We start from the raw sequence: 27,154 nt of genomic DNA, 5'->3' as shown, positions 1-27,154 counted from the left end.
TTGTACTTTCTCTGTCATTCAAATGTTTGAGGATTTAAGCGGCAGAGGATGCACCATGAGAAAACAAGATTCAAAGGGTGCCACAAACTTAAGGAAGTGACCAAGATTGCCTGTCATGAAGCAAGTTTCTTTGATGCAGATGCCTTAATACACATTGTGTAAAGAGACAACTAAAGGTATCACTATTCCTTAGTCAAAACTCTTTAAAACAAATAGGTGCCGCTATTCTCACAAGTTTATGGCATGCATATGCCCATATAAGCTTCTTGTGCAATATCAAGGGACAAATGTGTTAAAGTGCCATCCAAAATATTGTATCCCACAACCAAAACTAGTGCCATAACAGTAGTTAACTAGTTTATTATGATGATATTACTTGCAGCCACTCTTTTGCATTTATACCTACCTGAAGAAGGGTGGGCCCTGAATATCCAGTTGCCTCCATGAGAATTACCATCTTGATCACAAGCCACAAGGCAAGCCCTTCAAGTGGCCAAGAAACAATCAATCCATCTGAAGTGCAAATGCAATGCATCATGGTTATCATATAGGTTAGCCAATAACAAAACTACAAAGTACAATAATATCAACCAAGCTGATTTTTCTGGGGCAGCACACTGATTTGTTTACTCTGCCTACCTTATGTGCAGGAATACAAACAACTCTATTGTTAAGAGCCAACTTGTAAGAACACAAACACAAAGGGCACATCCAGTCACATGGATTATCAGATAACAAACTAGTTAGCAACAATGTATGTGTGAGCTCCTGGAAGGAGCTTCGTTAGAATAGAATAGAGAAGGGGACTGGAGACAGCAAATCGAACTCTGAAGAGAGAAGCCATAAAGAAAAGATCGCATAGGAATCAGAACTACACAGAAGGGCAAGATCAGTGCCCGAATGCGATTCCAGTGCTGCTAGATCTGCCAATGCAGGAACTTCACCTTCAAAAAACTGATCATGGACACCATTTGGTTTGCATCCATCTACAGCTGCATGTGCTGAATAGCTGAGGATGCAAATGGATGAATGGCACAACAATTGTGCTCCTTATCAAACCACAAATATATAGTACTCCCTCTATTACAAAACATAGGCCAGTTTTCTGTCCTAAGTCAAAATTCTCTAATCGTGGCCAAGTCTATAGAAAATATATTAACGTCTACAATACCAAATAAATACACTGGCAATACATATTTCCTTGTGGTCTTGGCAATACCAATTTGATGTTGTATAAACTTGGTCTTAGTTAGAGAAGTTTAACTTAGACAAAACTAAAACGAATTATATTTTGGAATTGAGGGAGTACTAGCATAGAGAAGAATTATACACAATTGTCGTAATAAGCCAGCTAAACCAGCAGAAGAGGGCAGGTGGCTTGTTTAGCTAAACTGGAGTTTGTTTGAATGCTCCTTGTAAGTAGTGCACTCAAAAGTAAAACCATCATTTATAACTGTATCAATTCAGTCAAACAAGCAATCGATCTGATCTACACAAGGTACAAGAGGAACTAACTACTAATCAGCTAGTAACTTGATGTGATGGTGCCCAGTCTCGAGGAGCAGTTGCATGATCTCGCCACGCCAAAACAGACAGAATGACAAGCATCAGGGGAGGCGATCGATCCACCCACCCACCCACTCGCTCAGATGAGCCCCTTGTTCCTGCAGCAAAGGCGCATCACGGATCAGTTTAAAGCGAGCGCGCAGATCTGGTGCGTCGACGGTATCTCCAGTATCTCACGGAGGAAGGAAGGAAGGAAGGAAGGAAGGAAGGAAGGAAGAGAGGCAGAGCACACCTACGTCTGCTTGGAGAAGGAGGAGGGCCCCGCGGCGGAGGCGGAGGACGGCGAGCGCTTGCTGCGGAAGATCATGTACGCCAGCGGGAGCACCACGCCGGCCATCATGATCGCTGCCCCCACCAGGTACCTCGCCGGCGAAGGCGCCCCCACCTCCAGCTCCATCCTTGATCTCTGTCGCTCACTGGTTTTGGATCTGAGGAGGTGCCGAGGTGGAAACCCGGTGCAGAGGAAGGGGGCGAGTGAGGCGGACCAACTCGCGTGCGGTGCGGTGCGGTGCGGCCCTGCCGGCGTGCGGTGTGGCCAGTGAGTCTAGACATAGGCGTCACCTGCGAGTTTCGCACGTGAAACAAAGGCAAAAACGGGATTGCATCAAACTGCGATTGCGCTATGGTGTTAGCGTAACAACATCAAGACGCTTTCTCGCTATGATGTGCATTCGGATTCTATACCGACGGCAATCTCATACTCCTGTTTTTTTTACACGTCATGTTTGTTTTTGTCCTAAATTAAATATTACTATTTTTAACTATTTATTTCAAAAAAACCCTTATAGTTTTATCATATATAAATTATAGATTAGAGTGAATAACGAGTCCCTCCGTTCCTTTTTACACTCATATATTAGCTTTATATGGATTTCAGATTTGTTTTTTTAAGAAAAAAACATTTTAGAAATATACCCACGATTTATTACAAAAACATGTACACAGATCCTTGTGAAAAAAAGACTCATAGACCCATTATGCAGAGATGTTGAAGTTATGAATTAAACTTATCAGTCTCATAATAAATCAGCGAACAATACTTTTTAATTTGGCTTATTGGCGAAACGGACAGGGATACTAAAGTTTACATAATACACGCATGATGCACGGCATCCGTAGAAGCATGGAGGATCCTTATCCTTACACCAATAATTCCTTTTTACTCTCCAACATAGAACAAATGAGCAATCTGATCAAAGAAGATACAATGGTCCTTCAAAGGGGAAAAAAAGAAATACAAGTGGAGCGGGCGTTGGAGTACTTTCTTGTGATGTCCAATCCCGGAAAAAAAAAACAGAAAAAAAAAGACACCTACTGCAGGCATGCAGGTAGTGCGTACACTGCCGAACAGCCGAAGCCAAACCAAACAAAGACGCAGCCACCTATGAGGTGCAGATCAGCAGATAATAAGCCTTCTAAACTTAAATGGTCATAGTGATTTAATAATCAGAGACCTCACTAAACATTGGATGGCAATGATAACTTGACATCTAAAGTACAAGGCTTCGGAAAGTCTAGCCTAGTCGTCGAGGGAAAATTCCCCTCGATGTATGCTCTGACAGCGAAGATGAAGCATTTACCAGATTTGCTGTGAGAAACCCCAGAACAACAGCATTTCGTGTCCAATGTAAGGCATTGAAGCGATGCCGCACTCTCAAGAATATGACATGTTAGTTCAACCAGGCTTCTCGCGGGGTGGAAACGGTTGATCTTCACCCTCTTGAGGTTGCCGTAGTGGTGCTCTGCCGTCTGGCGCATATGTGATTGTGAGAGTTCTCCAAGAACTGACTCAGGATCCGCAAAGACCCTACGTAACTAAAGACAGAATGCATGGTATTCAGGTCGATCCATTAGTCACTACTCACTAGGTATACTTGTTAATTGCAATATGAAAAATTATACGTACATTAAAATCCAAGATGAAAGTCTCCAAGGAAGGAGAAGCATCAAGAAAAGAAGCCAGAGAAAAAAAATCATAGTCTGGAACAAAGTACTGTCCAGGAACACAAATATCCAAGTACTTGAGCTGGTAGAATTTGCTGGGTAGGATCGTTATATTATTGACCATCTGCATCAAGATTATCAAGTTATACTCCAAGTTTAAGAATTCATTCTTACCACCATATGCATTCACTAGTCTATAATTACCAATTTACCATAAATTTTAGAGTATACCTCCTTATGCGACTCAATGGTAAGAATCTCGAGACATGGTGCAATCAGTGGAAGGTCCACACGAGCAAAATAGACGGCACCATAGTGGGACACGTATAGGTCTTTCACTTGACATGCTTCTCCAAGTGAGAGTTGTACAGGGTTACGGCGTGAAAAGCGAAAAGTGGATATATTTGGAGCTTCGATCTGTATCGCTTCTAGACTCAAGCATGCTTTCACCTCCAGATAGCTGAGGCGCTGCAGCAGATAAGGTATCTTAAGATTAATTATCTTGCTGCAACTCAGGAGTTCCAGCCTCTCCAAAGCAAAGGAATCTGATAGAATGCACTGTAACTCATCATCTGTGCTACTCACAGAACAAAGATATAACTTCTTCAGGCTTCTCAAACAAAATCTAACTGTAGGATGAAAGGCACAGGAGCTAAGGCGAAGATTCTGAATCGAGTCTCTACTCTTGCCAGATAAAAGGGAGCATGGGAAGTTGTACCATGGCATGCACATGCCTGACCACATCTTTAGGCCACTGCACAACTCAATGATGAGTTCTTCAAGCCCAGATGAAAGAGCAAGGTGAAGCCAGCTATCAAGATGACATGGGTCGTAATGACTAGATATTTCAAGCCCAAATGTCTTCAAGCCAGTGCCTGAGTGCCTTTTCAGAATGTGATAAACAGTGCTGATGAAATCCAATTGCATTTGCTCAGGTCCATGCAGAGTATCTTTCAAGCCCATAGTTTCATTACTGAAGTAGAGGTTGGGATGACACTTCCAGGAATTTCGAAATGCACGAGACACGGAAGCAGCACGGGCAGCATCTCGAAGTGGCAATAGAGAATGTATATGAAGCAAGATATCCTGCAGGCACAACCATAGGAGATGTTCAATGATGAAACTAAACAAGCTCATGATTAATTACTTCAATAGGAAGGCCAAACCAACAGGAATACATGGGCTAGCATTCTATCACAGGTGCTCTGTGGAGGATAACGTAACACTGATGGCAATTCTACCGTAACTATAGTTACGTTTACAAAGGTGTGTGTGCATCAAGCTAGGTTGAACGATGAGATGGCATGTTCAGACTTTCAGAGTAATATTGTTGGTTGATGATGACATTCAGGCTATGAACATGAACCACATAAAGAGATGTTTATTGATATGAAAAGTATCAAGGAAACATACTTCATATATGAATGTGTCACTCTTGCTTTCCAAGTGTTGGTACAATGCTGGCAAATAATGACAAGTGCTATATAACAGAAGAAAGCTAAGGACAAATTGCTCATGAAGTGTATAACAACTTCCAGAATTTGTAATATTGGGGCTTGCTTTTCTATACTCCAATTCCTGAAAAGTATCTTTTTCTTATTTAAGTAAAAGACAAACAAATCTAAACTAATAGATATGCTCTCTATTAATATATTTGCCTGGCAGAAGTCCTGCCAGCGATTAAAAAAACACTAGATATGGCTAACTGCCCTGACTCTAGATGATCTAAGGCCAAGCATTCTGCTGGAACATACAAATGTGGAAAGCTCACAGGTATGCAGTTCCAGCAGGAGGTATGCAATAATTTGTGTCATGTATGAAAGTATGAAACCCTTTTTTTTTCTGCATTCCAGACACTTTTTTGGAGGTTTCTTTTCAACATCTCCTCCTGGTAACTTAAAGGGTGGCATAATAACCTGAAGGAAACCTGAAACCTCACAAAATTGCCTAACATGGAAAAGCTAAAATTAATTTGATGCAGAGATGTTTTAATTTCATATACATTCTGTAAAGAAATAAAATAACTATAGGTATCACCCTTTCTCCATACAAAGGTTGTGATATCTATATGCCATTGTAAGCTCTGTGTGGAAGCTTGGGACACATATGTCAAATGCCATCTGGAAGTTTAGTCTCCCACAATCCAAAGTTTTGCACTAACAGTAATTATGATGATATTACATATGCAACCGTTATGCCGTACCTCAGGAAGGGCGGGCCCTGAATATCTACTTATTTTGCCTTCTCGAGAGTTACAATCTTGATGACAAGGCAAGCCCTCTTCCGCAGCCACGGAAACAATCGATCCATCTGAGGTGCAATACATCATGGTTACCAAAGAGTTCAGCCAAAAACCAAAGAACAACAAGAGAATCAAACACACCAATTTTCGGCGGCCAGCACATTGGTTTACTTTTCTTTTAACTAAATACATTGATTTGTTTATTCCATCGAACTTTTGCGTAAGAAACAGTCAAACAGCAGCAATTTTACTGTCAACCAAACCAAACATTGAAACATGTATGGCTACCTCCTCCCTACTGCATGCCTACCTCCTCCCAATCTGAACACAGGTTGTAAACGCCATGGCACCCGTACGGAGGTAGACCAAAGATCAAAAATCGAGAAAGCTAGGGAAACATACCGCGCGCTTGGATTCGGGGATGGCGAAGCCGCTGGTGCCGCCGCATGGCCTTTGAGCACACGGTACGAGCGAGAGGAGCGCAGCGCAGGTGCCCAGATCGCGTCGTCGCCGCCGACGATTTTGTGGGGGGCTTCGGCCTTCGGGCTCTCGAGTCTCGTCTGACTCCGGCGCCCAGCTCCCCCGTCCTGCGCGTTAAGGTCTTGGGCTGCAAGTCCTATCCTGGAAACGGCCCAAACATGGCCCAACCTAATTATCAGTTGAGCTACGGTGTAGTGGGCCGTCTGTGGACCAGACACCCAGACTGACGGCACACCGACGGCCATCGGAGACGGAGCTGGCGACCGGTTCCGGCGAGCCGCAGGCGACGAAGAGGGGACGCGGCAACCTGTTCTAGCGAGGCGGGTGCGGGGAAGATTCGGAAGCAGCGATGTCGAAGCGGCTGCTGTCGCGGCTGCTCGGCATGTTCCAATCGCGGACGCAGGTGGGCGTCGACAAGGCCGGCAACCGCTACTTCACCCGCGTCGAGGAGGTCGACGGCGCCAGTACGTGTCCCCGTCCACCCCGCTCATCCTATCCTCCTGCTCCCCCCTTCTTGCACGAGCTTGCCTCTAGTTTCCCCGCTCCTGGTCTCCTACTCTCCTTTGGGGAGGAGGAAGGCACGTGAATGCCGGTTAAGCAAATCTCGACGCTGTTGCTTTTGCTTCTTCTTCTTCTTCTTCTTCTTCTTCTTCATGTTGTTCTTGATTGCGGAACATGTGGACAGTGAAGGAGAGGCGGTGGGTGGAGTTCAAGGGCGCCGACCAGGACTCGACCACCGTTCCAGGTTACATTCCTCCCTTCCTTCTCGTTTTTCCGATGAGGATTTTGTGGTCTGAATGTGATACTGTGATTGAAGAAATGGAGAATTCCAATTTAACTAATACGACACCGTATTTGCAGGCATGTATGGATTGTGGCTTTGATTCTAGATTATATGCTTGGATTTGTTGATTGCATACACAACATCTCATAGTTATGTCGTGCTTGTAGTCGAGTGGATTTGCTGGCTGAATGGCCAAAGGAAGAAAGCTCCAACACCAGAGGTAAGAGCAAGAACGTGAGACAGCACATTGTCCTTCAAAGTTTTGTTTTTTGTTATTATATCATCAATTCAAACTTCACGATGAGAGCAACATGGTCATTGTATCTGATGCTGATGTATTGTTGCGCCTTTCAGGAATTGGCTGAGCTGGAGGCAAGGCGTGAACGTGTCAAGCAAAACATTGCACGTATGTATATGGCATTTCCTACTTGTGTACTCATGTATGATTTTACTAATAAGCCTCACTGTGCATTGCGCATGCTGCTGCGCTGAGCAAGAGTCCAAACATGTTTTCATAGACATTGGCAGTTGAGTAATCCATGTTAATTGCCTCAACTACTTTATGGTAGCCCATATGTATCATCATATGCACTCTATGCTAATTTCAATACCATGCGCTGGATAAGACTAAGAAAAACGCAATCAAATGCTGGTTAGATATGTGTGTTTCTTGTATTTGATGCTAATTTTTTATTTTGTAAATAGAAATTGTTTCGTATTTTGTGCCACGAATCCTCAATACGGTTGGATGAAACATGGTCACGTGTAAACTTTGATCTCTATTACAACTTTGCAAGCATTCCATCCATAGAAGGTTAACACTGATATTCAGTTGTTTTGGGGTGTAATTGGTGGTTAGAAAAGTAACAGGATATGCTGTTGTGCACTTAAAATTTTCGTTTATTAACCTCATGATTATGGATGCAAGAGCTGACACCAAATAGTTGTGGGTCAGTTAGCTAGTTAATTTTTACCCCACTTCCCTTCCTTTGAAATCTGGACTAGTTCGATTGAGTATTGGGTTGATCTGATGTCCCAAAGAAAGCAAAACTTGCATCCCTACTAATGACCCAAATTCGATGATGCCTGCTATATCTATTTAAATTCATCAATGGAAAACATGTTGGAAGTGCTGGTTCTACTTTTTCTGGCCTTAATTCTTTTTAGAGAACAGTGTTACAATGTAATGTACTGGATACATCTGCAGCTATGAAGCTTTTGTTAAGGTATAATAGTCAAGGGTATTAGTGTAATCTCCTAGTCTAGGGTTTCCCTCTTATTCCCTCATGTACTATATATATATAGTCCCATTGGGCCTCAATAGAATCATCCAGTTTAGTCTCCCTTTATTTGTAATATGGTATCAAAGCTCTAGGTTATTCATAAGAGCTTTCGTTCTAGTTGCAGTGCAGTAAAAGATCTTATTCATACCAGCATATGTTTGCTATTATGGTGTCACAGCTTCTTTTAAGTTTTGTTTCCTCAAGAATCAAGATCCTTATGCATGTAATTTTTAATTAGCCTTGGTTATTCATAAAGCTGTCATCTTTCTTAGTTGATGGCCAATAATCTGTGTTTCTCCACTAATATATTTAATCTGTGTTCAATCAAGTTCTCAAAAAGAAAGAAGAAGAGGAAAGAAAAACCGGTATGCGACCAGTCAAGAAAATTGGTACGTTCTTTCTGGTACCTTGTACTTCAATCCTTGCTTATATGCACTTACAGCTTTCTGTGGATTCTTTAGTATACTTCCTGTATCACAATTCCACTTTCAACTCTTACCCCTCTCTTCTCTTTTTGGCTCTCTTATATATCTAATATATTTACCACAATAGGGGTCTGATATATTGACATCATTTGATGCCGTGTTGTGATACTTGACAGTTATATAATTTCTCATATTATCAATTAATTTTATTGTAGTTTCTCCCTGTTGTGTTGGTGAAGGGGAAAGAATCTCATAATGCTTTTCCTTTTTTCACCCTGATTGTTTGACTGCCGATGTTCCTCTTCCTCCAAATGCAGGGAAAGCTGAATCTCCAAATCTCCAAAGTTTTGTGAAGCAGCAGTTCTCAGGTACTCCTCCAGATCAGCAGAAAGGTAACATTACCTTATTTAACTATGTTTCTCACTGGGAATATAAGTATGAATACTTTTGAAATGCATGATGACATTTTAGTTAACACTTTAGGACCTGAGGAGGTATCTAGGCCTAAGGACGCAACTCATACAGAAGATGCTACGACAGACAATGACAGGTGCTTCAATTGTGCCTGGCTTTTGATTTATTTCTGCCTTCAAACATTCAGCATGGTTTTGCAATTTTCTTGGGTAGAACATTTATGCTGTTAATTTATGCTTAAAACATTGTGTGGGCGCGCGCACACACAAGGAACATGCACAATAAAGTTCAACTTTTAGGTTGAAGTTGGGTATTATAATATCATGGTAATTGCTATTGGATCTGACAATATGTTATAGACACCTCGGTCAAACTTCAATTTGAGTATTGCAGAGCTATCGAAATTTGCATCGATTTATTCATGGCTCCAGCAGATACAGGAGTTACATGAGAAACAACAATCTGCTATTGTCTTTTCTTTTGTGCGAGTCTTCATCTGATTACATTAATTCAAATATCAAACTCATGTTTATTTGTCTTCAGGTCATCTGAACCAACAGGAACTGGCGCCACTTTCAAGCCAGGGACTTGGCAGCCACCAACATGAATGCCAACCTGAACTCTAGAAGATAAAGGGTGGTGTAACAGAGCATTTTCCTTTCACCAATTTGTGTAACATTTTAACATTTGCTCCGAAAGAATCAATAGCATGAGTTCCTTTTTTTTCAGCTGGTTACTCCATCTGATGGAGTTTTAGGTGATCAGGGCTCCACGTTATCCCTGGAATCGTCTTCAAAAAAAAATGTTATCCCTGGATTTTGGCCAAATTGCCCTCTGTAATCTTTTTATGGACTTGTGGTAGCAACTATAATTAACTTGAGAGATGTTCTGAATCAAGGCTCTGTCAGGGACATTGTTCAACATATTTCGGTATGTCCGATGCAAAATATTTCCCTAAATGAATTCAAAGTCTATATTACGTCCTACCCCATCAACTGATATAAAATTGATGTTTTACTTTTATTTGTTGTATATATATATGTGTCTTTTATATTTTAGTGGTATATTTGTTGCCATGATGGGTCCCTGAATGTTGGTCTAAAAAATATAAGAATCGGGCCTCAAAAAATCTGGGCTGAATTTGTATGAAGTATGTGTTTGAACTAAAAAATGGAGAGTTAAATTGCATCCGATCATTAGAGGCCTATTACTCCCTTCATCCTAAATTATAAATCATTACAAAAATCTTAAAGAGTTAAAACATTTTAAAGTTTACCAAAATTATAGAGAAAAATACAAAGATTTGTGACATAAAGTGAGTATTGAAAATATACTTAAGGAAAAATCTAATGATACTTAGTTGGTATTATAATAGTTATTTTATTATATAAATTTGGTCAAATTTGAGATATTTTAACTCTCTAAGATTCTTGATTGACTTATAATTTAGTATGGAAGTAGCTCCCTTCCTTGTACAGGCCTAAGAGTAACTCCAGCCGAAGTACCCAAATCAAGGCTTATACTTTTGATTTGGGTGCTCACTCCTATTTTTCTAGGTCCAAGAATTGATTCTACTCCAACCATACTAGTCAAATAAAGCCCCTAAACTCATACTAGCAGACTATGACCAGAGGGACCCACATGTCATTGAGATAGCCTTTCTTCCCCAATCGTTCACACGCTCATCTGCGGTGGAGGGAGCTCACGGCAGGCCGCGGGTGGCCACGCTCGAGACTCGCCCGACCGAGGCGGGTGCTCCAGCGCTGTATCTCACGTACAGAGGCACATGTGGGAGGAAATGGCGGGCAGAGAGGGAGCTCGCGGCGGGGAGGAAGCTCGCCCGCGCATGAGGAACGAGCGGCGCGCTCGAGCTTCTCTGTGGAGGGTGCGGTGGCGCTCTTTCCAGGGGAGGAGGCCGCCAACAGATCCGACGGAGCGGTGGCCGCTATGCACCGGCGGAGCTCGCTAGCGTCGCGCGCTGTCCAGGCTGCCCGTCCGCTCGCCGACGTGCCGCGCTGGGCCGCCAGCTCGCCTGTGCGCCGCCGCCCCGCGCTGGGCCACCAGCTCGCCTGCGCGCCGCCACCCCGCGTGTGGACCACAGACGAAGCGCGTGCGTCGACGGAAAAGAAGGAGAAGTGGTGTGGGGCCCATGGATGAGAGGGGGATAGGGGCTGCTGGATCTAGGAATCTGAAACTATAATTTGAGAGGATAGGTTGGAGTTTATTTTTTGATCAAGTTCAGATTTGGAATTAGGGCAGGTGGGTTGGGTTGCTCTAAAAATGATATTGGGTAGCCCACCTGCCCACCCCCGCTGGAAACCGACGCGGCAGCCGCCCGATTCCACGAAAACTTAGCCGATCTTCTCCGGTAGCCGTCGTCCTGCCCCACCCTGACCCCGGCTATTCGGCTATTCGGCCATTCCCCAGTCCTCCCAGAATCCAACCGCACCGCTGTGGATGACTTCCGGTTTCTCGCCCGAATCCTCGCAGTCTCCCGCCGGTTTCCTTCTCTCCGATCTAGCGGACCAGATCTGCCGCCTGGGGGAGCTCGCCCCCAAGGACGAAGCCTTCGAACGCTTGATGACTGAAGAGAGGTGAGGCTGTGTACTTTATTCTATATACCTGAACTCAGTTCTTTTCCAGTAGCTTGTGTAATTCATAGCCAAAAATAAAGGGCTCGAGTTTGGATCGGATTTTTCCGAAACCGGCCGGTTTTCATCACGCGAGGTCAGGTATCGCCGGATACCGCCTGGATTGTTCGCAAGCTCGGAGCTTGTGTGTCCTTTCAAAAAACTATTGTAGTCATGGAATAAATCTTAGCTGCTTTTCTTCTAAGCTGTAACTGGTTCTATTTACAGCGAGACGCCTTGAATCATGAGGTCGTTGTTTTTCTTTTCCTAGCCTAACCTTGTAACAGAAGCTGCCACAGTTAACCCCACAGGTCCACAAGCGAAGGACTGCACACTTTTGTGGTGTTCTAGATTTTTATTTTGCCTGCTATATTCCAGGGTTCTAGGCTGTGCAATGAACATATATAAATATTTTTACCTGCTTCATTGACTTTTTTTTTTAAATTTGAACAAATGCATAGTAGACTGTATAAAATGAAAGAGTGTGCAGCTTATTTCCTGGATATGTACTCTGCTGGAGTTATTATCCTATGAAAACTGTAGTGCTCTTATAATCTTTGATTAATCATGGAACAAATGTGTAATGATACACAATTGATGTATGGTAAAAGTTCTAAAGTACTTTTTTTTATTCTGTCTTTATTAGAACTCAGGTAGCTGGTACCGCATCAACTGGAGTCACCTTGATGGCATCACCTTCGGCTTCTTCGAGGCCACTGGATCCTGCTTGGGTTCACGCAAAAGTGGATGCTAGTTCAAGAAATGCCATCATATGTCTTCATTGTGGCAAAAAGATTGGAGGTGGCGGTATTACTCGCTTTAAATATCATCTTGCTGGAGTTCCAGGCCAAGTTGAATCTTGCAAGAAGGTGCCTGATGATGTGAAACGTCAGATAATACAACAAATTGATGAGAAGTGGAGAAATGAAGAAAGACGGTATGAAACTAGAGATGTCCGCAGTTCACGCGTCAAAGATTCTTCAGATACTATTTTCTCAACTGAGGGAGGCTCTGAAAGCCTATTCAGACCATCAAGGAAGCGAAGAACAGGATACTTTCCTCCCCAAGCTACCACAGGTTCAGAGCCAAGCAGTGTTGCATTTATGACTTCAGAAGACATGGTTCAACATGGTGTAGATGGTACAGAAGCTCCAAATGATCTGTTACATGAAGCAATAATTGCTATGGCTAGATGGTGGTATGATGCAGATGTACCCTTTAGTGCAGCGAATTCTCCTTTCTATCAGCCTATGCTAGATGCAATAGTATCTGCTGGACTGGGCTTCAAGGGACCATCTTATCATGACTTACGCAATCCATTATTGAAACAAATTGCTGAAGGCATTCATGAATATCTGGATGATCTAAAGAAAGAATGGAGTTTACATGGTTGCTCAATTATTGCTGACAGACAAAAGGACTATGGAGAGGGTTCTATAATCAATTTTCTTGTATACTGCCCACGAGGTACTATGTTTTTAAAGTCAGTAGATACTTCGACAGAGAAATTTGATTTACTTGAGATATTTGATCAAGTTATTAGAGAAGTTGGGCCACAAAACATTGTTCAATTTATCACTGACATAGATGCAAGATATAAGTCTGCTGTTAAGGTTCTGGAAGAAAGATATGGCACTTTTGTTTGGTCTCCATGTGCAGCGCGTTGCATTGACTTGATGTTGGAGAATTTCGCTGATCCTAGATATTTTCCTATGATCAATGAAACTTTAGGTAAAGCCAGAAAGATAACAAAGTTTGTATATAATCATGCTTGGGTTTTGTCTTTAATGAGGAAAGAGTTCACAAATGGTAGAGATCTGTGTCGTCCTGGCATCTCGAGATTTGCTACTCATTTTCTTAGTCTCCAAAGCATTGTTAAATTTGAGAAAGAGCTCCGCCAAATGGTTACCAGCAACAAATGGGTGAAATCAACATATGCTAAAGGTGGTGTTGGAAAAGATGTCACAACTATTATTATGAAAGATGTTGACTTCTGGGCCAAGAGCAAACATGTTGTTAAGGTCACTGAGCCCCTGTTGCGCGTTCTGCGCTTGGTGGATAGTAATGAAAAACCTTCCATGGGCTATATTTATGATGCAATGGAAAAGGCAAAGGAGTCGATAAGGGCAAGAATGATGCACAAGGCCTGTGTGTATGGACCATACGTGCGAGTAATTGATGCGAGGATGGAGAAGCAGCTCCATAGTCCATTGCATGCAGCAGGATGCTTTTTCAATCCTTGTATTTACTTTAGCCCCTCTTTTAAGATGCAAAGCTATGCATTTAGGGGCCTTATTAAGACAATCACTAGTTTGGTCCCTGATGACGATGTCCAAGATAAGATATTTCTTCAGCTTGAAGAGTATAAGAAATCAACTGGTGACTTTGGCCTTCCAATTGCAATTCGTCAAAGAGAGAAACTTAATCCAGGTAAGAATGACTTCTATGTTAGATTCGTTTTGAACTTTTGTACAAAGTGAATTACATAAAGATACCATTAGTCACAAACCCATCAATAATTGAGGCTTCCTCACAGAACTACAACATTTTGCTTCACTCCATTTCATGTCTACCTGGTACCACATGTCATAGGGACACCAAAAGGCAACCCATTTTGGCTGCCAAGCAGGGTGTATGCTGCATTAACATAATTGTTTTTTAAAATTTTGTGAGAAAATAATCTAGTATATGATGATGAGGATAACAATGAAGAGTTCTCCTGGACCCAGTTGAGGTGGCAAGCGGAAATATGTTCCGTTTTCTTTTTCCTCCCGCTGATCCAGGTGGATAGGAAAAAGCAAGTGGCAAAATTTGCAGTTTTATTATGGGAAGAAAGCCAGATTAGTGGCGTATGTAGGATTTTGGGTATGACTTGATGTAAATTGTTTAAGTACTGCAAATTGTAACGTGCCAATATACAATAGGAGTACAGAATTTATTACTAAAAGCACGTTAAGTAAGATAGGTTAAAAAGGTGTCTTGCAAACATCTTAAAATCAACAGTTTAGTATGAAATTTGATTTAAAAGAAGCTTACATGGCTACAGTAGTTGGAAGAAGATTACAATACCAGATTTCCCACCTCACATGAGTTCTTTTTTCCCATACCTGGGCTTTGGGCCAAGGAGTTTTTGGGTGGACCGTGGACCACCATCTCTCCATGGCCCCAGGTATTGTTGGGTTTGTGAAATAGCAACAGAAAGTATTCCATTGGTTTGTGACTATTATTAGGCCAAATATTGGTGTGTTGGTTAAGTTTACTCTTTCCTAAATAAAACTGGAAAAAGATCCATTTTCCATGGAATTGTCTTTGCCTGGATACATTAATCTCACGTTTCCACATAATTGTTTATTCTTAGTTGCATGGTGGGACAACTTTGGTAATGGAACTATAGAACTTCAAAGGCTTGCAATCCGAGTCCTCAGCCAATGTTGCAGCGCAACAGGGTGCGAAAGGAACTGGGATGCATTCAAAGATCTCCATTCCAGGAAGCTAAGCAGGCTTGAGCGTTCAAGGTTAAGCGATGTTGTCTTTGTTAGGTACAACTTGAAGCTCCGAGAAAGGTACAAAGACTGGAACCATGTCATATATGTACCATCCTGACTTGCTACTTACAGTTCAGTGCTGTCATGCAGGAACCAGCGTAAGCTTAAGGATGCCATAGATCCTATCAGCCTTGACAACATCGATGTCTTGGATGAATGGGTCAGTGAAGAACCTAGCCTTCTCTGCAGAGATGACCTGAACTGGGAGAGCCTAGACGCGCCATTTGCCGAACCAACTTCGGATGACGACGAAGAGTTCGTTGCTGTTGATGACGGCGAGGAAGCCCCAATGGCGGCACTGTCATGGCCAGCTGCAGATGATTTGTACTGCCCACAGCCAGATCAGGACCCCTACCTGTATGTCACGCAAGATTGCGAAACTTGACTGGTTATTAGGCTTATTATGCCTATGTTGTATGGTGAACTGAGCCTGAAATGAAACATATGTCAAGGTTCTGATGCTTGCCTCGGCGTGGACTGGTGATGGTTAGGCAGTAGCAGGTCATTTGGGATCAAATTCTGGCGCTGAAATGAAACCATTCTCTTTGTTTTGCATGCAGAGTGAAGCATGCGCGACGCATCTGCGATGTTTCATTTGCCCTTGTGATGCCAATGTTATTGGAGTGGACTGATGGTAGATCTAGCAGACCTGGAAGCCCACTGTTTGCCACATCAGGGGAAAAAGGCACAACAGTCACTGCATATGTGAGCTGCCTGCTAACACTCTGAAATCTGAATTGATGGCGGATGCTATGCCCCTCCTGTCCCGGTGGCCACTAGGACTGTGGCACTGTGCTCACTGCTCAGCTAGTCTGAAGGAAGCACTGCAATGACTGCGTGTGAAGTAGCTGCACTTTTAGAGCAGTGCTGGTGCCCAGAGCTGAAAAAATAGAGTCCCGTCAGTTGCTCAATTATACATTTTATTTATTATTTATTAGACTCTGGGTCTCTGTGGTCGACCTGTGTAGTTTATCTAGTCGTCTTTCTACTAGTAGAAATCTAGATCTAAGACCTGGAAGAAATGATTGAGCCGGCTGATCGATGAGTAGAGTAGCTGCTGCGCGCGCGTGACAATCATATCACACCGGCGTGAGAGGTGGTAGCATATACGCGATTTGCCCGTCGTAATGATGCGGAATACGACCTTCTTTTTCTAATAAAGCCCTTGTTTATCGAGATCAGATGGAATGCGTACTCGTCACGGCTGCCTCGCCGTACGGGTCACCCGGCCGTCGTCGTCGACACGCCAGAATATATCCAATCCAAATGGCAGCAGCACGTGAGGCGTTCCTCTTCTCCGGCCCGAAAGACAGGCGCATGCCTTGTTTGCATACACCGTTTTCCATAGAGGTCCTTATTAACAGTACTGTACCGCGCGGGGATCACACGAGAGGCCGCCGGCTTATGTGGTGCTCGATCATCCGGTACGTTCCATGCATGTGCATGCAATGCCGACACTCATCGATCGATCTTCGGTCGGTGACAGCACGGTTTACACGACGATCCGTTGCGTTCCAAATCGTCGGTCGTTCCACGGAACGTTTCATTGCTCATTACACGTACGCGCTGGCGGGCCGGCGCGCGGCCTGCTTGGACACCTAGCTGCTAGCTAATAACCGTGCGCGTCTGCTGCGCGCGGCAGATGAGATGACAATGCATGACACGGCGAGTGCAATTGTCTCGCCGTATGTGGCAGCTGTCTCGATCGATCTCCATCGCTGGATCGTGCTCGTCGTCCTTTAATTTGCGCAAGCCAAGCAAGCAGCTGTCGGTCGACGATCGTCTTCAATTCTTCACTCTCCCGATCGACGATCCCCCGGCCGGCCCGGCCGTTTTCTAGCTTTTTTCTGGTGGGTCTGGGTCGCCCACGGGCCGTGTCACGTTGTCGGTCCGCCAGACAGACAGACAGACAGACAGATTAAAGCATGGCACACGTGCGACACAGATCAGATACGCGCGCGGGTGATTCACCGTGCACTCACACGAGAGGACCGGAACCCGGGCGCGACGATCGCGCTGCATGCTGTAGCCCCTGTAGCTGTAGTGTGTATATTGAAGTCGGCGGCCGGCCGGGTGCGTGCGCGAGGGCAGAAAATCAACGGCCCCGGCCCCCTTCTTTTTTTTTTCCCTCTTGCCGTCGCCGACGACTAGACCCGCGCGGGCATTGCACGGTCACTCCATCCACCGCCTGTGATTCGCTGGCTCTTCGCCCCACTCCCGCGCGGCCGTGCATCGACGATCATGGACACGAGCGAGCCGCACGATGTCACAAGAGCTTTTAAAAAAATTAGCTAGACATCAGCTAGCTAGTACAGCATCAGCCGGTGAAGGGAAACATGCATGGATCATCATCCCGGTGCTTCTGGGCGGCCGGCGGCTTTGCATTGGATGCATGGCTCGGTCGACACAGTCGACCACGACAACAGGGACCCAGCGCCAGCGGCGCCGTAGGATTGGGGTTGGGGATGGACGCCCTATGCATGCACAAAAGCAAAGCATGCATGCAGAACAATCGTCTTCGGGAATGCATTCGATCCCTCTCCCTGATCTATCCATCCAGCTGGGGCTGGGCCGCCGAGATGCATGGGCATGGCAACCCGTACGTCACGTCGGCATCCTAAGCCTCTTCCTTGTTGCGGACAAAAGCCAGCCAGGCTTCGATTCGTTAGCGGCCGGTCAAAAGCTAGATTAGCCTAAAGAGAGCTGGAGCAGCAGCATCTCCAGAGCATCCATCACGTTGCTTGCATGCCAAGGCTCGCACGGCACTACTAGCTCCTCGTCATCATCATGCGTTCTCGTTACCTCTGAAAAATCGATCCAATCCGCCGGTCGACCAGCGGTCCCTGGCGATGATGTAATGTACTAATGTACTACTTGACCATCATCGTCGTCGTCTCTGTGTGCTAGCTTTACATTTCCTGATGAGATCGAACACACACCGTTACTATTCATAACCAGAAACACTCACAGTGGCGAAGCTAGAGCAAATTAGAGGGGGGTGCACTTAGCTTGTGGGTGCATAGATATCTTTCATAGGGGTGCATATATGGTGAAATTTTGGACCTAATCACTGTTTCTACAATTTTTGGGGGTGCATTTGCAACCCCTAAGTAACAGCTAGCTTCGCCCCTGAACACTCATACAGTGACGATAAGTCAATAATAATAAGGATGTTATAAAAAAAAACTTCCTTCTGATTATCGTCACAAGATCACAAAGACGGGAAATCAGGTCAGTCGTTTGTTTCAATCTGTCGTAGCGGCTGACGACTGAACACGCAGCATCAGGTTCTCTGAAGAAAGGAAAGGAAGCCTGACGAGAGGGGCCCTGAGACTGAGAGCGATGGCTGCTGCCTGCTGGATCTTGCTGGTGTCCGCTGCACTCGTCCGGACCTGTAGGTAAGCACACACGCACTACTCCTCGCAGGCTCGCAGCTCATTAGCCGCTAGTGCTGCGCGCCACTTGGAGAGAGCCCTTTTGGCACTGCAGCTGATGAGACAATAAAATTATGCGTCAGTACACATCACGCATATACAAAACTTCTTCTCAGGCCTTGTTTAGTTCACCCCGAAAACCAAAAAGTTTTCAAGATTCCCTGTCACATCGAATCTTTCAACACATGCATGAAACATTAAATATAGACGAAAATAAAAACTAATTGCACAGTTTACCTGTAAATCGCGAGACGAATCTTTTGATCCTAGTTAGTCCATAATTGGACAATATTTGTCACAAACAAACGAAAGTGCTACAGTACCAAAATGCGAAAACTTTTCGGAACTAAACAAGGCCTCAGCTTGGAAGAAGCATGTACAGTTTCGTCAGAATAAGTTTGAACTTTTTACCTCAAATCCTCTGATACTAGCTACTGCTACCCAATCCTTTTTTTTTTTGCTGCACTTGTTATGTTAGATAACAGAATGGACAAGATATATATGTTGGGTGTAAAAAAGACTGAATTTATAAACTTCACCGTACTTTGAAGCTGCTAGCCAAGGTACACAGTACCTTGCGCGCAAAATTGTACCTTGGGCAAAATTTCCACGGTGTACCTTGGCTACCTAGTAGCTACTGGTTTTGTGTCCTAGCAACTAGGACTAGCAAGAGCCAGGGGAAGTGGTTAGTGAACATTAACAAAGCTTGTGTTTTTTGGACCGGCAATAAAGCAGCTGGTGGGTTACAGTAGTATTTCCTAGCGGCCAATGCAGCAAACCGTACTGTTGCAGCGCAGAGGAGGACTGGTTGGTGTGGCTGGTGGGTTAAAAGGGGCGGCCATACATTTGGATCCGCGAATTAGCAGCCCAAATCTTTTTTGTTTGGGTGGACAGTCATGTGGAGCTACTGTACGTGCAGCTGCCTGTCTTGTGCCTTCACGCTTTACTGCTGCAATTGCTGCCCGAAGAAAGGGCAGGCAAATCGTACATACACGAGCATCCAAATTAACTGGTGTTCCATCGGCTCTCACTCTCTCTTCTCTCTTTTTGTTTTCTTTTTTGAAATGACAACAGACTGCGAATTGAAGCAAATGCATGTCGACCCGAAAACGGCAGCCAGCAACTGCAGCTCTCAGCGAGAGACAGAGTGATCCGGATTCCGACAAAAGAAGGTGAGATTGTTTCTATTCCGGTAATGATTGCCACGCACTGTTACAGCAGTTTTGATTTATGATTTGTCATGCCATTTTTTTGGCTGTAGCTTTTGTAATTTCGAAAAACAATTTTGGTGGGAGGGAGTTGTCTAATAATGGAGCGAGCGAGAGTATTATTGGACGAGTGGAGATGTTGCAGGTGGAAGGACTGACAGAGAGCGCACATTTCTGCCGGGACCGAAATTAGAATGATTTGAACAGAATTCCATGCTTTCATATGGTATTTGACAGTATTTTTTTTACATGTACCACGAGTTGACGGTCATTTTCTTTACATGTATCACAAGTGCTCGAAATCCGTTTCTAAACGCTTACGAGAAAGTTTCAAATGCTGCGATGATGAACTAATAAGGTCCTTGAGCTTGCCAACAATGTTGTGAGAGAGGGTCAATGAATTCTTCCACCCAGCAGTCCAGCACTACGCAACATCTTCATGGCCCTGCAGCTGCTACACACTGACATCATGCACAGCACGAAACGGAATTTAAAAAATCGCAGGGAATGTAATTGGCGAGAAAACGGGAGCAAGCATTACTTGGGTAAATCAATGGGGCGTGGAAAAAAGGCAGATGAGTCCTTCGCATATTTACCTCGCTGCCAGTACACGCACATACCCGTTGTTACCGCGGTCCGCAGTCGAAAGAATCCTAGGTGATTTACTTGCATGCGTAGGTACGTACGTGCTTGCCCGCTTGACTTGGCATCCTCTTTTACGATTCACCTCTGTTTAAAATCCAGGTGTGCACACTGAATTTCTGTACTCAACGTGTTGCCATCATCTACAGTTTTCATTCGAGCAGGGTGAAGCTGAAGGGCAAAAAAAAAAAATGCACACTAGCAATAGCAGGTAGTGCACCCTATCATTTTTGCCATTTGCTAGTCTGGGCCCACATTCTAGTGACAGAGTCATGTGTCCAAAATAAACATCAATCACATCAGGAAAAAATGGTATCTTTCTCGGGGTTAGTTTCAGCTTCTCGCCGGGACAAATTTTTACAGCCGGGCCTTGTTTAGTTCACCCAAAAACCAAAATCTTTTTAAGATTCTCCGTCACATCGAATCTTACGGCACATGCATGAAGTATTAAATATAGATGAAAATAAAAACTAATTGCACAGTTTATCTGTAAATCACGAGATGAATCTTTTAAACCTAGTTACTCCATAATTGGATAATGTTTGTCAAATAAAAACGAAAGTGCTACAGTTCTGAAAACTTTTCAGTTTTCGGAACTAAACAAGGCCCCAGAAATAAAAAAAAGAGAGAGAGAGGCTACGCCTTGTTTACTTCCAAAATTTTTTGCAAAATAGGAATAGTAGCACTTTCGTTTGTATTTGACAAATATTATCCAATTATAGACTAACTAGGCTTAAAAGATTCGTCTCGTCAATTTCAACCAAACTGTGCAATTAGTTTTTATTTTCATCTATATTTAATACTCCATGCATACGTCTAAAGATTCGATGTGACGGGGAATCTGAAAAATTTTGCAAAATTTTTCGGGAACTAAACAAGGCCCTAGTAGGTTTATTCGGAGACATTCCTTGTGCTGACCACAGCAGCAGGTTCTACCGCAGGTGAAAAACAAAAACTGAAGATGCAGAAGTGCAGGAGGAGTAACAGATAGAACGGTTTTCCAAGCCCTGATCCCTCGCGTCATCCTGAGACAAAAGTGCCCGGGCGAGACCTGTTCTGTTCCTGAGGCAACAGCACTGACCGTAACTGCAAGTAACAACCCATGTGATGTGAGGGAGCCTTTTCAGCTCCCTCTCACAACTCCCCCGAATCCTCAGCCTCAGGGCATCATGGCAGCCTTTTCTCATCATCTTCTTCTAGAGACACAAAGCCATGCTGGCTGGGTGAACTGAACTTTCCTGTAGTAACAGCAAGAGCTTTGTTCCTGAGAAACAGTAGTAGTAGTAGTAGTAGTAGTAGTAGTAGTAGTAGTAGTAGTAGTAGTAGTAGTAGTGTGCACTGCAGGTAACATATGCAAATGGTTGGGATCACCAATGTGGTTTAGAACCATCTCTGTGGCTTGGCTTGGCTTGGCTTGGATTTTACCAGCTAAATCCATATGGGAATTCACAGTTTTCATCAGGATATACAGGACACTTGGACGTTGCTACCTGAACTGAGTGTGTGCTGCTGCCAGGCAATGTGTATATATGCCTGAACTGTGAACTGTACTACTACTTGTGAGCTCTGGTAGATGTGGATTGTGACCAATGTAGCACAAGACAAAAGGCCCTGAGAGGAAAATTTGTTGCCTGGCATTTTCCCCTGCCATGATCCATCAGCTGCATCTGCATGTTCTTGAAACTTGTGAGAGCTTGGATTCTTCTCAGATTTTCCAGTCATATCTCAGCTGCATGTTCTTGAAACGATAGTTCATACCACTGTACTTACAGGGTACTAGGAGTAGTAAAAAGACAAAGCTTGAGCTCAGTGCCTGAGTTTGTGCATGGAAAGAGCTCAAACGAACAGTTAGTTTTGGCGCTTATAGACAGAGAGTAGAGAGACCAATTGAGAAATTAGGCCTTCAGAGAGGCTTTTACCGTGCAAAGATTGATGAAAATTGAAATGGAAAAAAAATAATGTCGTGTCCTGATGATCAATGGAAGATTCGCTCTGTCTGTTCTCTCTCTTGCGTTCGGACAAACACAACCAAAAGTACACTCACCATCAGAGCCATTTTCTTTTGCCGAATTGATTTGATGGGCAGGGTATCTAATCCGTCCACTGCCGAGAGCATTCAGTAAAGTAAGTTCGAAAAAATTCAAACTGGTCACAGGATGATTATCTCACAATTAACAATTCTCGGACTCGGATGTCTTGTTGTAAGAAATGGTGGATCTACCCAACCCAAATTTGCATTTTTTGTCACCGTGCTGATGGCTTCATGTGCGCTGCTTCATATATATATCCACTGAATTATGATCTACAATTAATGGCTGAATTCCCAAACAATTTTACAGATTCGGCAGCAAGCGAAACTTATAATTTAATTATACTATGGCCGTGGCCCGTGGGTAGCAGTAACCCAAAGGAGAAAAGAAACGAGAAGAGGAGGGGGAAGAAGATGAAGCCAAGAACTCAGAAGAATTCTCCGAGAAGAAATTGACCAAGCCTGGGAAGCCGCCGGTGGTAAATCACGGCCAGCAAATCGCAGCATCACGACACCCGGATCCGCTTCTTGGGAGGCAGCGCCCGGAAGACAGTGGAGAGGTCGCGCGGGACGGCGACGAACACTCGCGCCGGCGCGGGCGAGGGCAGCGGCGGCTTCCGCTTCACGGGCAGCCGCGGCGCCGGCGGCTTGCGCGGGGCCGGCGGGCACTCGGCGGGCGTCCGCAGCCTGCTCCCCTCCGACGTCGGCGTCGACGGCTCGTGATCCTCCTCCTCCGCGGCCTTCGTCGCGCTGTCCACCGCCGACGGAGAGGTCGAGGCCGAGGCCGAGGCCGAGACCGTGGCGGACGACGGCGGCGGGGGCGGCAGCGGTGTCGTTGTCGTCTTGATGGGAGGCAGCGCCGGGAGACCCTCGTCGCCGGGCGACGCCATTGCGGACCGACGGACTTGCTCGACGGCGCTGTGAAATTGGGGTCGAATTCTCCTCGTTGTTGGTGGAGGCCTGGAGGGGGTGCAATTGCACAAGGCGGGTAGAGAGGAAGAGGTAGAAGGAGAGGAAGGGAGAGAGAGAGAGAGACTGAGAGAGAATAAGGTTGGGGCGGCGGTAACGCGAAGCTTGTTAAATAGCGGTGCTCTTCTATCTTCTTCAATGGAGAGAGAGAGAGAGAGAGAGAGAGAGAGAGAGGCGCAACGGAAAGAGGATTACGAGGGCTGTTAATGGTAAGTGCTGGGCTTTAACATGAATTATTTAGGCCCAGTTATTTATTGTTGGCAGGCAGTAATGCTGTTTACGTGGGGTAATAAACATTGCCAAAAAAAACGGCAGCATGAGGATTTGAGGTGAGTGAGTCGTTGCGTATTTTACATTTGCATCCCTCAACTTGTTGATAGGGATATATTCTACGTATAGCCTTTTTTTTAATATTTGATTGATACTGTATACAACCTATCTTTCTGTGCACAGAAGTTTGGGTAATCATGGTCCCAACAAGTTGTGTCTAGGGATTTTACCACATGGTAGGAGCTTCTTGAGACACTCCGTACTCCATTTCCTTTTGTTATGCACGTCGATCCAACCCACATGTATCTCAATTCAGGCACGAAAGGATGGATGGTTTGCAGGAGTTGTATTTTTATATTATGTAGAGATTATGCTAGCGCACTATGCAGGTATCTTAGAAATGAATGTTGAAAAATATTCCCTTACAACACCTACTAGGCTACCAAGACCAAAGAGTATGTTGAGGCAAACTCTCATGCATGTTTCAAAAAAAAAAGCCTAAAATATCGACTCCACACATCGCATTTGGTTCGCACCCGTGGAGTTGTGGCCGCGTGCCAAAACTACGGCGATCCACTCCAATCGCGGTAGCTCTTGGCGCACAAGTTGAACTAGAATGCGATGGCTAGGCTGCGCCATTATGCATGCCGCAAGTTTTGAAAGGGAACCAAATGCATGCCGGAGCTTGGCTGCGGAAGCTGCGGCGTGGTGTGGCAAGTTTGGGTAGCCAACCAAAAACGCGCCCGTACATTCTTCACACGCAACTGTGTGGGCCTAATAGTAAATGGCAACTCATTTTTGTAAATTTAGATAGGAGTAGAGAAGAAGAGGAGGAGGCCAGAGGGCAACATGATGATGATGATGCAGGGAGATGAGAGTGGAGGAGCTAAGTTGTAGTTGCCACACAGCGTGTAATCATCACTTTGAGCAGCTAGGTACGGTAAAAAAAAGCTGAGGGCCATGCATCTGCATATGATGGATGGAAGGCGCGGGCAAGCTCTTGTGCTCCTCAGATCGCTACTTGCAAAGGCGCACAGCACAGCAGACGAGTGAGCAGTTTTGTTACGGCACAGCAGGTAGCGGTGCAGCCAGCACCGGCACCGGCATCGGCATCGGCATGCAGGCATGGTCAGTCAGCAATTGGAAGGGGCTGCTCTGCTCGCTGCTGGGGCTGGTGAGCTAGAGAACAAGCAGGAAACAAACAACGGGAGGGGGTGGCCTTTTGCTGCGCTCTTCTACTTCTGAAAATCTGAAGCCTTTCATCATCATCCGCTGGCCTGCTGCGCCGCCCCCACGCGCACAGTCGTCGTCGTCGCGGCACCGGCCGGGCACCCACCGCCCACTTTCCCCGGTCTGCCTGGTCTCACCACAGTGACAGCGCTGTGTCCTGCTCCTGGCCATTCCATCTCCATGGCGCGCGCGGCCGTGCGCAGGCACACGGTCCCCTGTGGACCAACGCTGCTGCCTGCTTCTGCTTCTGCACTGCATGCCCAGGTTTCTGCAGGATTTCCTCGTGAACAAAAGAGAGAAAAAAAACTGGAGCTAGCTTTTCAGGGCCTTGTTTAGTTCAAAAAAAAATTTGCAAAATTTTTTAGATTCCCCGTCACATTAAATCTTTAGACGCATGTATGAAGTATTAAATATAGATAAAAATAAAACTAATTGCACAGTTTGGTCGGAATTGACGAGACGAATCTTTTGAGTCTAGTTAGTATATGATTGGATAATATTTGTCAAATACAAATACAAACGAAAGTGGTACTATTTTTATTTTGCAAAAAATTTTAGAACTAAACAAGACCCAGCCATGGGCTTGCATTGACGGCCAGGGAGGCAAATTTGCCAGGATTATTGTTTCTCTCAGACAATGTTCAAGCTTTCTGTGCGTCTTTTAAGAAGGATGCATGGGATCCAATCGCCTGTGTAGATTAATTGTGTCCGATATATATGCTGTACCATAATGCATATATTTATTGATGCTGATGAACCAAACAGGGCTAGCTCTGTCTCCAGTGCATCGTGGGATTCAACAGTATATATGCCAGGAATTAACCTGAGCAAACACCTTTCTTTCCATACGTACGTGTGACTGACAAAAGGCGGGACACATTTTGAACTGATGATGCATCTCGTAAGAAAAATGCGCGGGAGCAGAGCTAGCGTCTAGTTTGAGTAAACTGAGACTGTAATCGTTTATCTTTAAATATAATAGCAGCAAAACTATACATAGAAGGAACTAAATTCCTACTCCTGTTTTACAGCAGAAATAATAACAGGACCAACAAAGGCAACTCATCAATCAATATATCAATGACAAATTAACATTGCGTACACTAATGAATGATGCCTTTCACAATGTGGTTCCTATTCCATGCAGAATCATTTTTCCATTGGTCTTTGTTTAAGGGTGTCAAATTGAAATAAAAGATAAATTGGAAACAAAATCTTGCAATATAGTGATGCACCGGCGGAGCCAAGGCCCGGCCACCCTGGGCCAGTGGCCGGGCTCATGGTGAACACATACGTATATACGCTACTAATACTAATATACCGGTAGCTGCAACACATACAGAGCTGATGCTCTCTCTCTCTCTCTCTCTGCCTAATCAGATGTGCATATATTTTTTCTCGTGAAGAAATACAGCCAGAAGTTAGAAATATCTGTAGCATGGAGATCATATGTCAGGAAGACAGATCATGGAAGGATCTCGCACTGATGAATTCTTTAGGCTAGCACATCAAGCATATTGCTTTGCTAATTGGTAGGAGGACCTTTGTAGAGCCACTCAACAAGCGCAGTACAAACTTTGTAGAGCTTAATTTGTAGGCGGTTATTAGTAGTAGACGTTAGGCGAGAATGGATTAGCTTAAAATTATTGTGGTTCTCTAATTTTGCTTTTATGTACAATGTTCTATATTACGTGTTAGATTTTGTTTGGCAGGACTTCGATTTCAGTTTCTTATGGCTCCTTGCAAGGAGCCTTGCTAATCGGGCATCTACAAAATGGCTTGTTACAATGACTTCTCCTTGTTCCTCACAATCCTAATACAACTTATTAAAAAAATTGTCACTAGTGGAGTTATTTTTGTTAAATATTTTTCAAAATATCTTAACTTTACCAAAAAAAAGCTAGTCCATGTGAGGAGCCAGATCCATCTTAGAAAGAGTCAGAGCTATACTAAATATATCATTAGTATTACATTGCGTTTTGCTCAGGCTCTACAAGAATCCTGGCTCCGCCACTGTAGTGATGTGTGTTATTTCTTAGAGACAGAAACTATGGGCTTG

At 44.4% G+C, this 27,154-nt stretch overlaps 5 protein-coding genes across 9 annotated transcripts; 2 read left to right on the top strand and 3 right to left on the bottom strand.

The window, feature by feature from the left end:
* On the bottom strand, positions 1,276-2,113 carry LOC110432189. Its single transcript, XM_021452152.1, is given in 4 exon segments — positions 1,276-1,614; positions 1,617-1,664; positions 1,799-1,852; positions 1,855-2,113. Coding segments are annotated over 4 exon segments (300 nt in total). The 5' UTR covers positions 1,964-2,113; the 3' UTR covers positions 1,276-1,525.
* On the bottom strand, positions 2,707-6,348 carry LOC8054766 (FBD-associated F-box protein At3g52670). Its single transcript, XM_021454764.1, has 5 exons — positions 6,155-6,348; positions 5,714-5,820; positions 3,742-4,596; positions 3,473-3,634; positions 2,707-3,381 (listed from the first exon to the last, which is right to left on the bottom strand). The coding sequence occupies exons 1-5, from the start codon at positions 6,198-6,200 to the stop codon at positions 3,025-3,027; spliced, it is 1,527 nt and encodes a 508-aa protein (XP_021310439.1). The 5' UTR covers positions 6,201-6,348; the 3' UTR covers positions 2,707-3,024.
* Positions 6,426-10,124, top strand: LOC8054765 (mimitin, mitochondrial). Of its 5 annotated transcripts, none has more exons than XM_021454765.1 (9): positions 6,426-6,696; positions 6,918-6,977; positions 7,184-7,236; positions 7,371-7,422; positions 8,629-8,688; positions 9,042-9,116; positions 9,196-9,274; positions 9,682-9,774; positions 9,868-10,124. In XM_021454765.1, the coding sequence occupies exons 1-8, from the start codon at positions 6,582-6,584 to the stop codon at positions 9,743-9,745; spliced, it is 558 nt and encodes a 185-aa protein (XP_021310440.1). In that variant the 5' UTR covers positions 6,426-6,581; the 3' UTR covers positions 9,746-9,774; positions 9,868-10,124. The 5 variants fall into 5 exon arrangements, 4 of the variants coding, with proteins under 4 accessions (XP_021310440.1, XP_002462613.1, XP_021310442.1 ...); XM_021454767.1 differs by having other exon boundaries at positions 6,428-6,696; positions 9,208-9,274; XM_002462568.2 differs by having other exon boundaries at positions 6,427-6,696; positions 9,682-10,124.
* Positions 11,420-15,907, top strand: LOC8054763. Its single transcript, XM_002462566.2, has 4 exons — positions 11,420-11,732; positions 12,415-14,198; positions 15,127-15,331; positions 15,404-15,907. The coding sequence occupies exons 1-4, from the start codon at positions 11,596-11,598 to the stop codon at positions 15,696-15,698; spliced, it is 2,421 nt and encodes an 806-aa protein (XP_002462611.2). The 5' UTR covers positions 11,420-11,595; the 3' UTR covers positions 15,699-15,907.
* On the bottom strand, positions 22,735-23,762 carry LOC8054762 (classical arabinogalactan protein 9). Its single transcript, XM_002460431.2, has one exon. The coding sequence runs from the start codon at positions 23,514-23,516 to the stop codon at positions 23,133-23,135; it is 384 nt and encodes a 127-aa protein (XP_002460476.1). The 5' UTR covers positions 23,517-23,762; the 3' UTR covers positions 22,735-23,132.

Source organism: Sorghum bicolor, chromosome 2 (assembly GCF_000003195.3).
Source record: "Sorghum bicolor cultivar BTx623 chromosome 2, Sorghum_bicolor_NCBIv3, whole genome shotgun sequence".
In the NCBI taxonomy this organism is placed as follows: domain Eukaryota; kingdom Viridiplantae; phylum Streptophyta; class Magnoliopsida; order Poales; family Poaceae; genus Sorghum; species Sorghum bicolor.
This window is presented reverse-complemented; position numbering and strand designations above follow the sequence as displayed.

Bases quoted from the DNA above. Each gene is read 5' to 3' on its own strand.
- LOC8054766 (XM_021454764.1), bottom strand. From the start codon at position 6,200: ATGCGGCGGCACCAGCGGCTTCGCCATCCCCGAATCCAAGCGCGCG. The intron at 5,821-6,154 runs GTATGTTTCCCT...ATTGCACCTCAG, and splicing joins TCCCCGAATCCAAGCGCGCG to ATGGATCGATTGTTTCCGTG. The intron at 3,635-3,741 runs GTATACTCTAAA...ATCTTGATGCAG, and splicing joins CCATTGAGTCGCATAAGGAG to ATGGTCAATAATATAACGAT.
- LOC8054765 (XM_021454765.1), top strand. From the start codon at position 6,582: ATGTCGAAGCGGCTGCTGTCGCGGCTGCTCGGCATGTTCCAATCGCGG. The intron at 8,689-9,041 runs GTACGTTCTTTC...CTCCAAATGCAG, and splicing joins GCGACCAGTCAAGAAAATTG to GGAAAGCTGAATCTCCAAAT. The intron at 9,117-9,195 runs GTAACATTACCT...ATGACATTTTAG, and splicing joins TCCTCCAGATCAGCAGAAAG to TTAACACTTTAGGACCTGAG.
- LOC8054763 (XM_002462566.2), top strand. From the start codon at position 11,596: ATGACTTCCGGTTTCTCGCCCGAATCCTCGCAGTCTCCCGCCGGTTTC. The intron at 11,733-12,414 runs GTGAGGCTGTGT...TGTCTTTATTAG, and splicing joins CGCTTGATGACTGAAGAGAG to AACTCAGGTAGCTGGTACCG. The intron at 15,332-15,403 runs GTACAAAGACTG...GCTGTCATGCAG, and splicing joins AACTTGAAGCTCCGAGAAAG to GAACCAGCGTAAGCTTAAGG.
- LOC8054762 (XM_002460431.2), bottom strand. From the start codon at position 23,516: ATGGCGTCGCCCGGCGACGAGGGTCTCCCGGCGCTGCCTCCCATCAAG.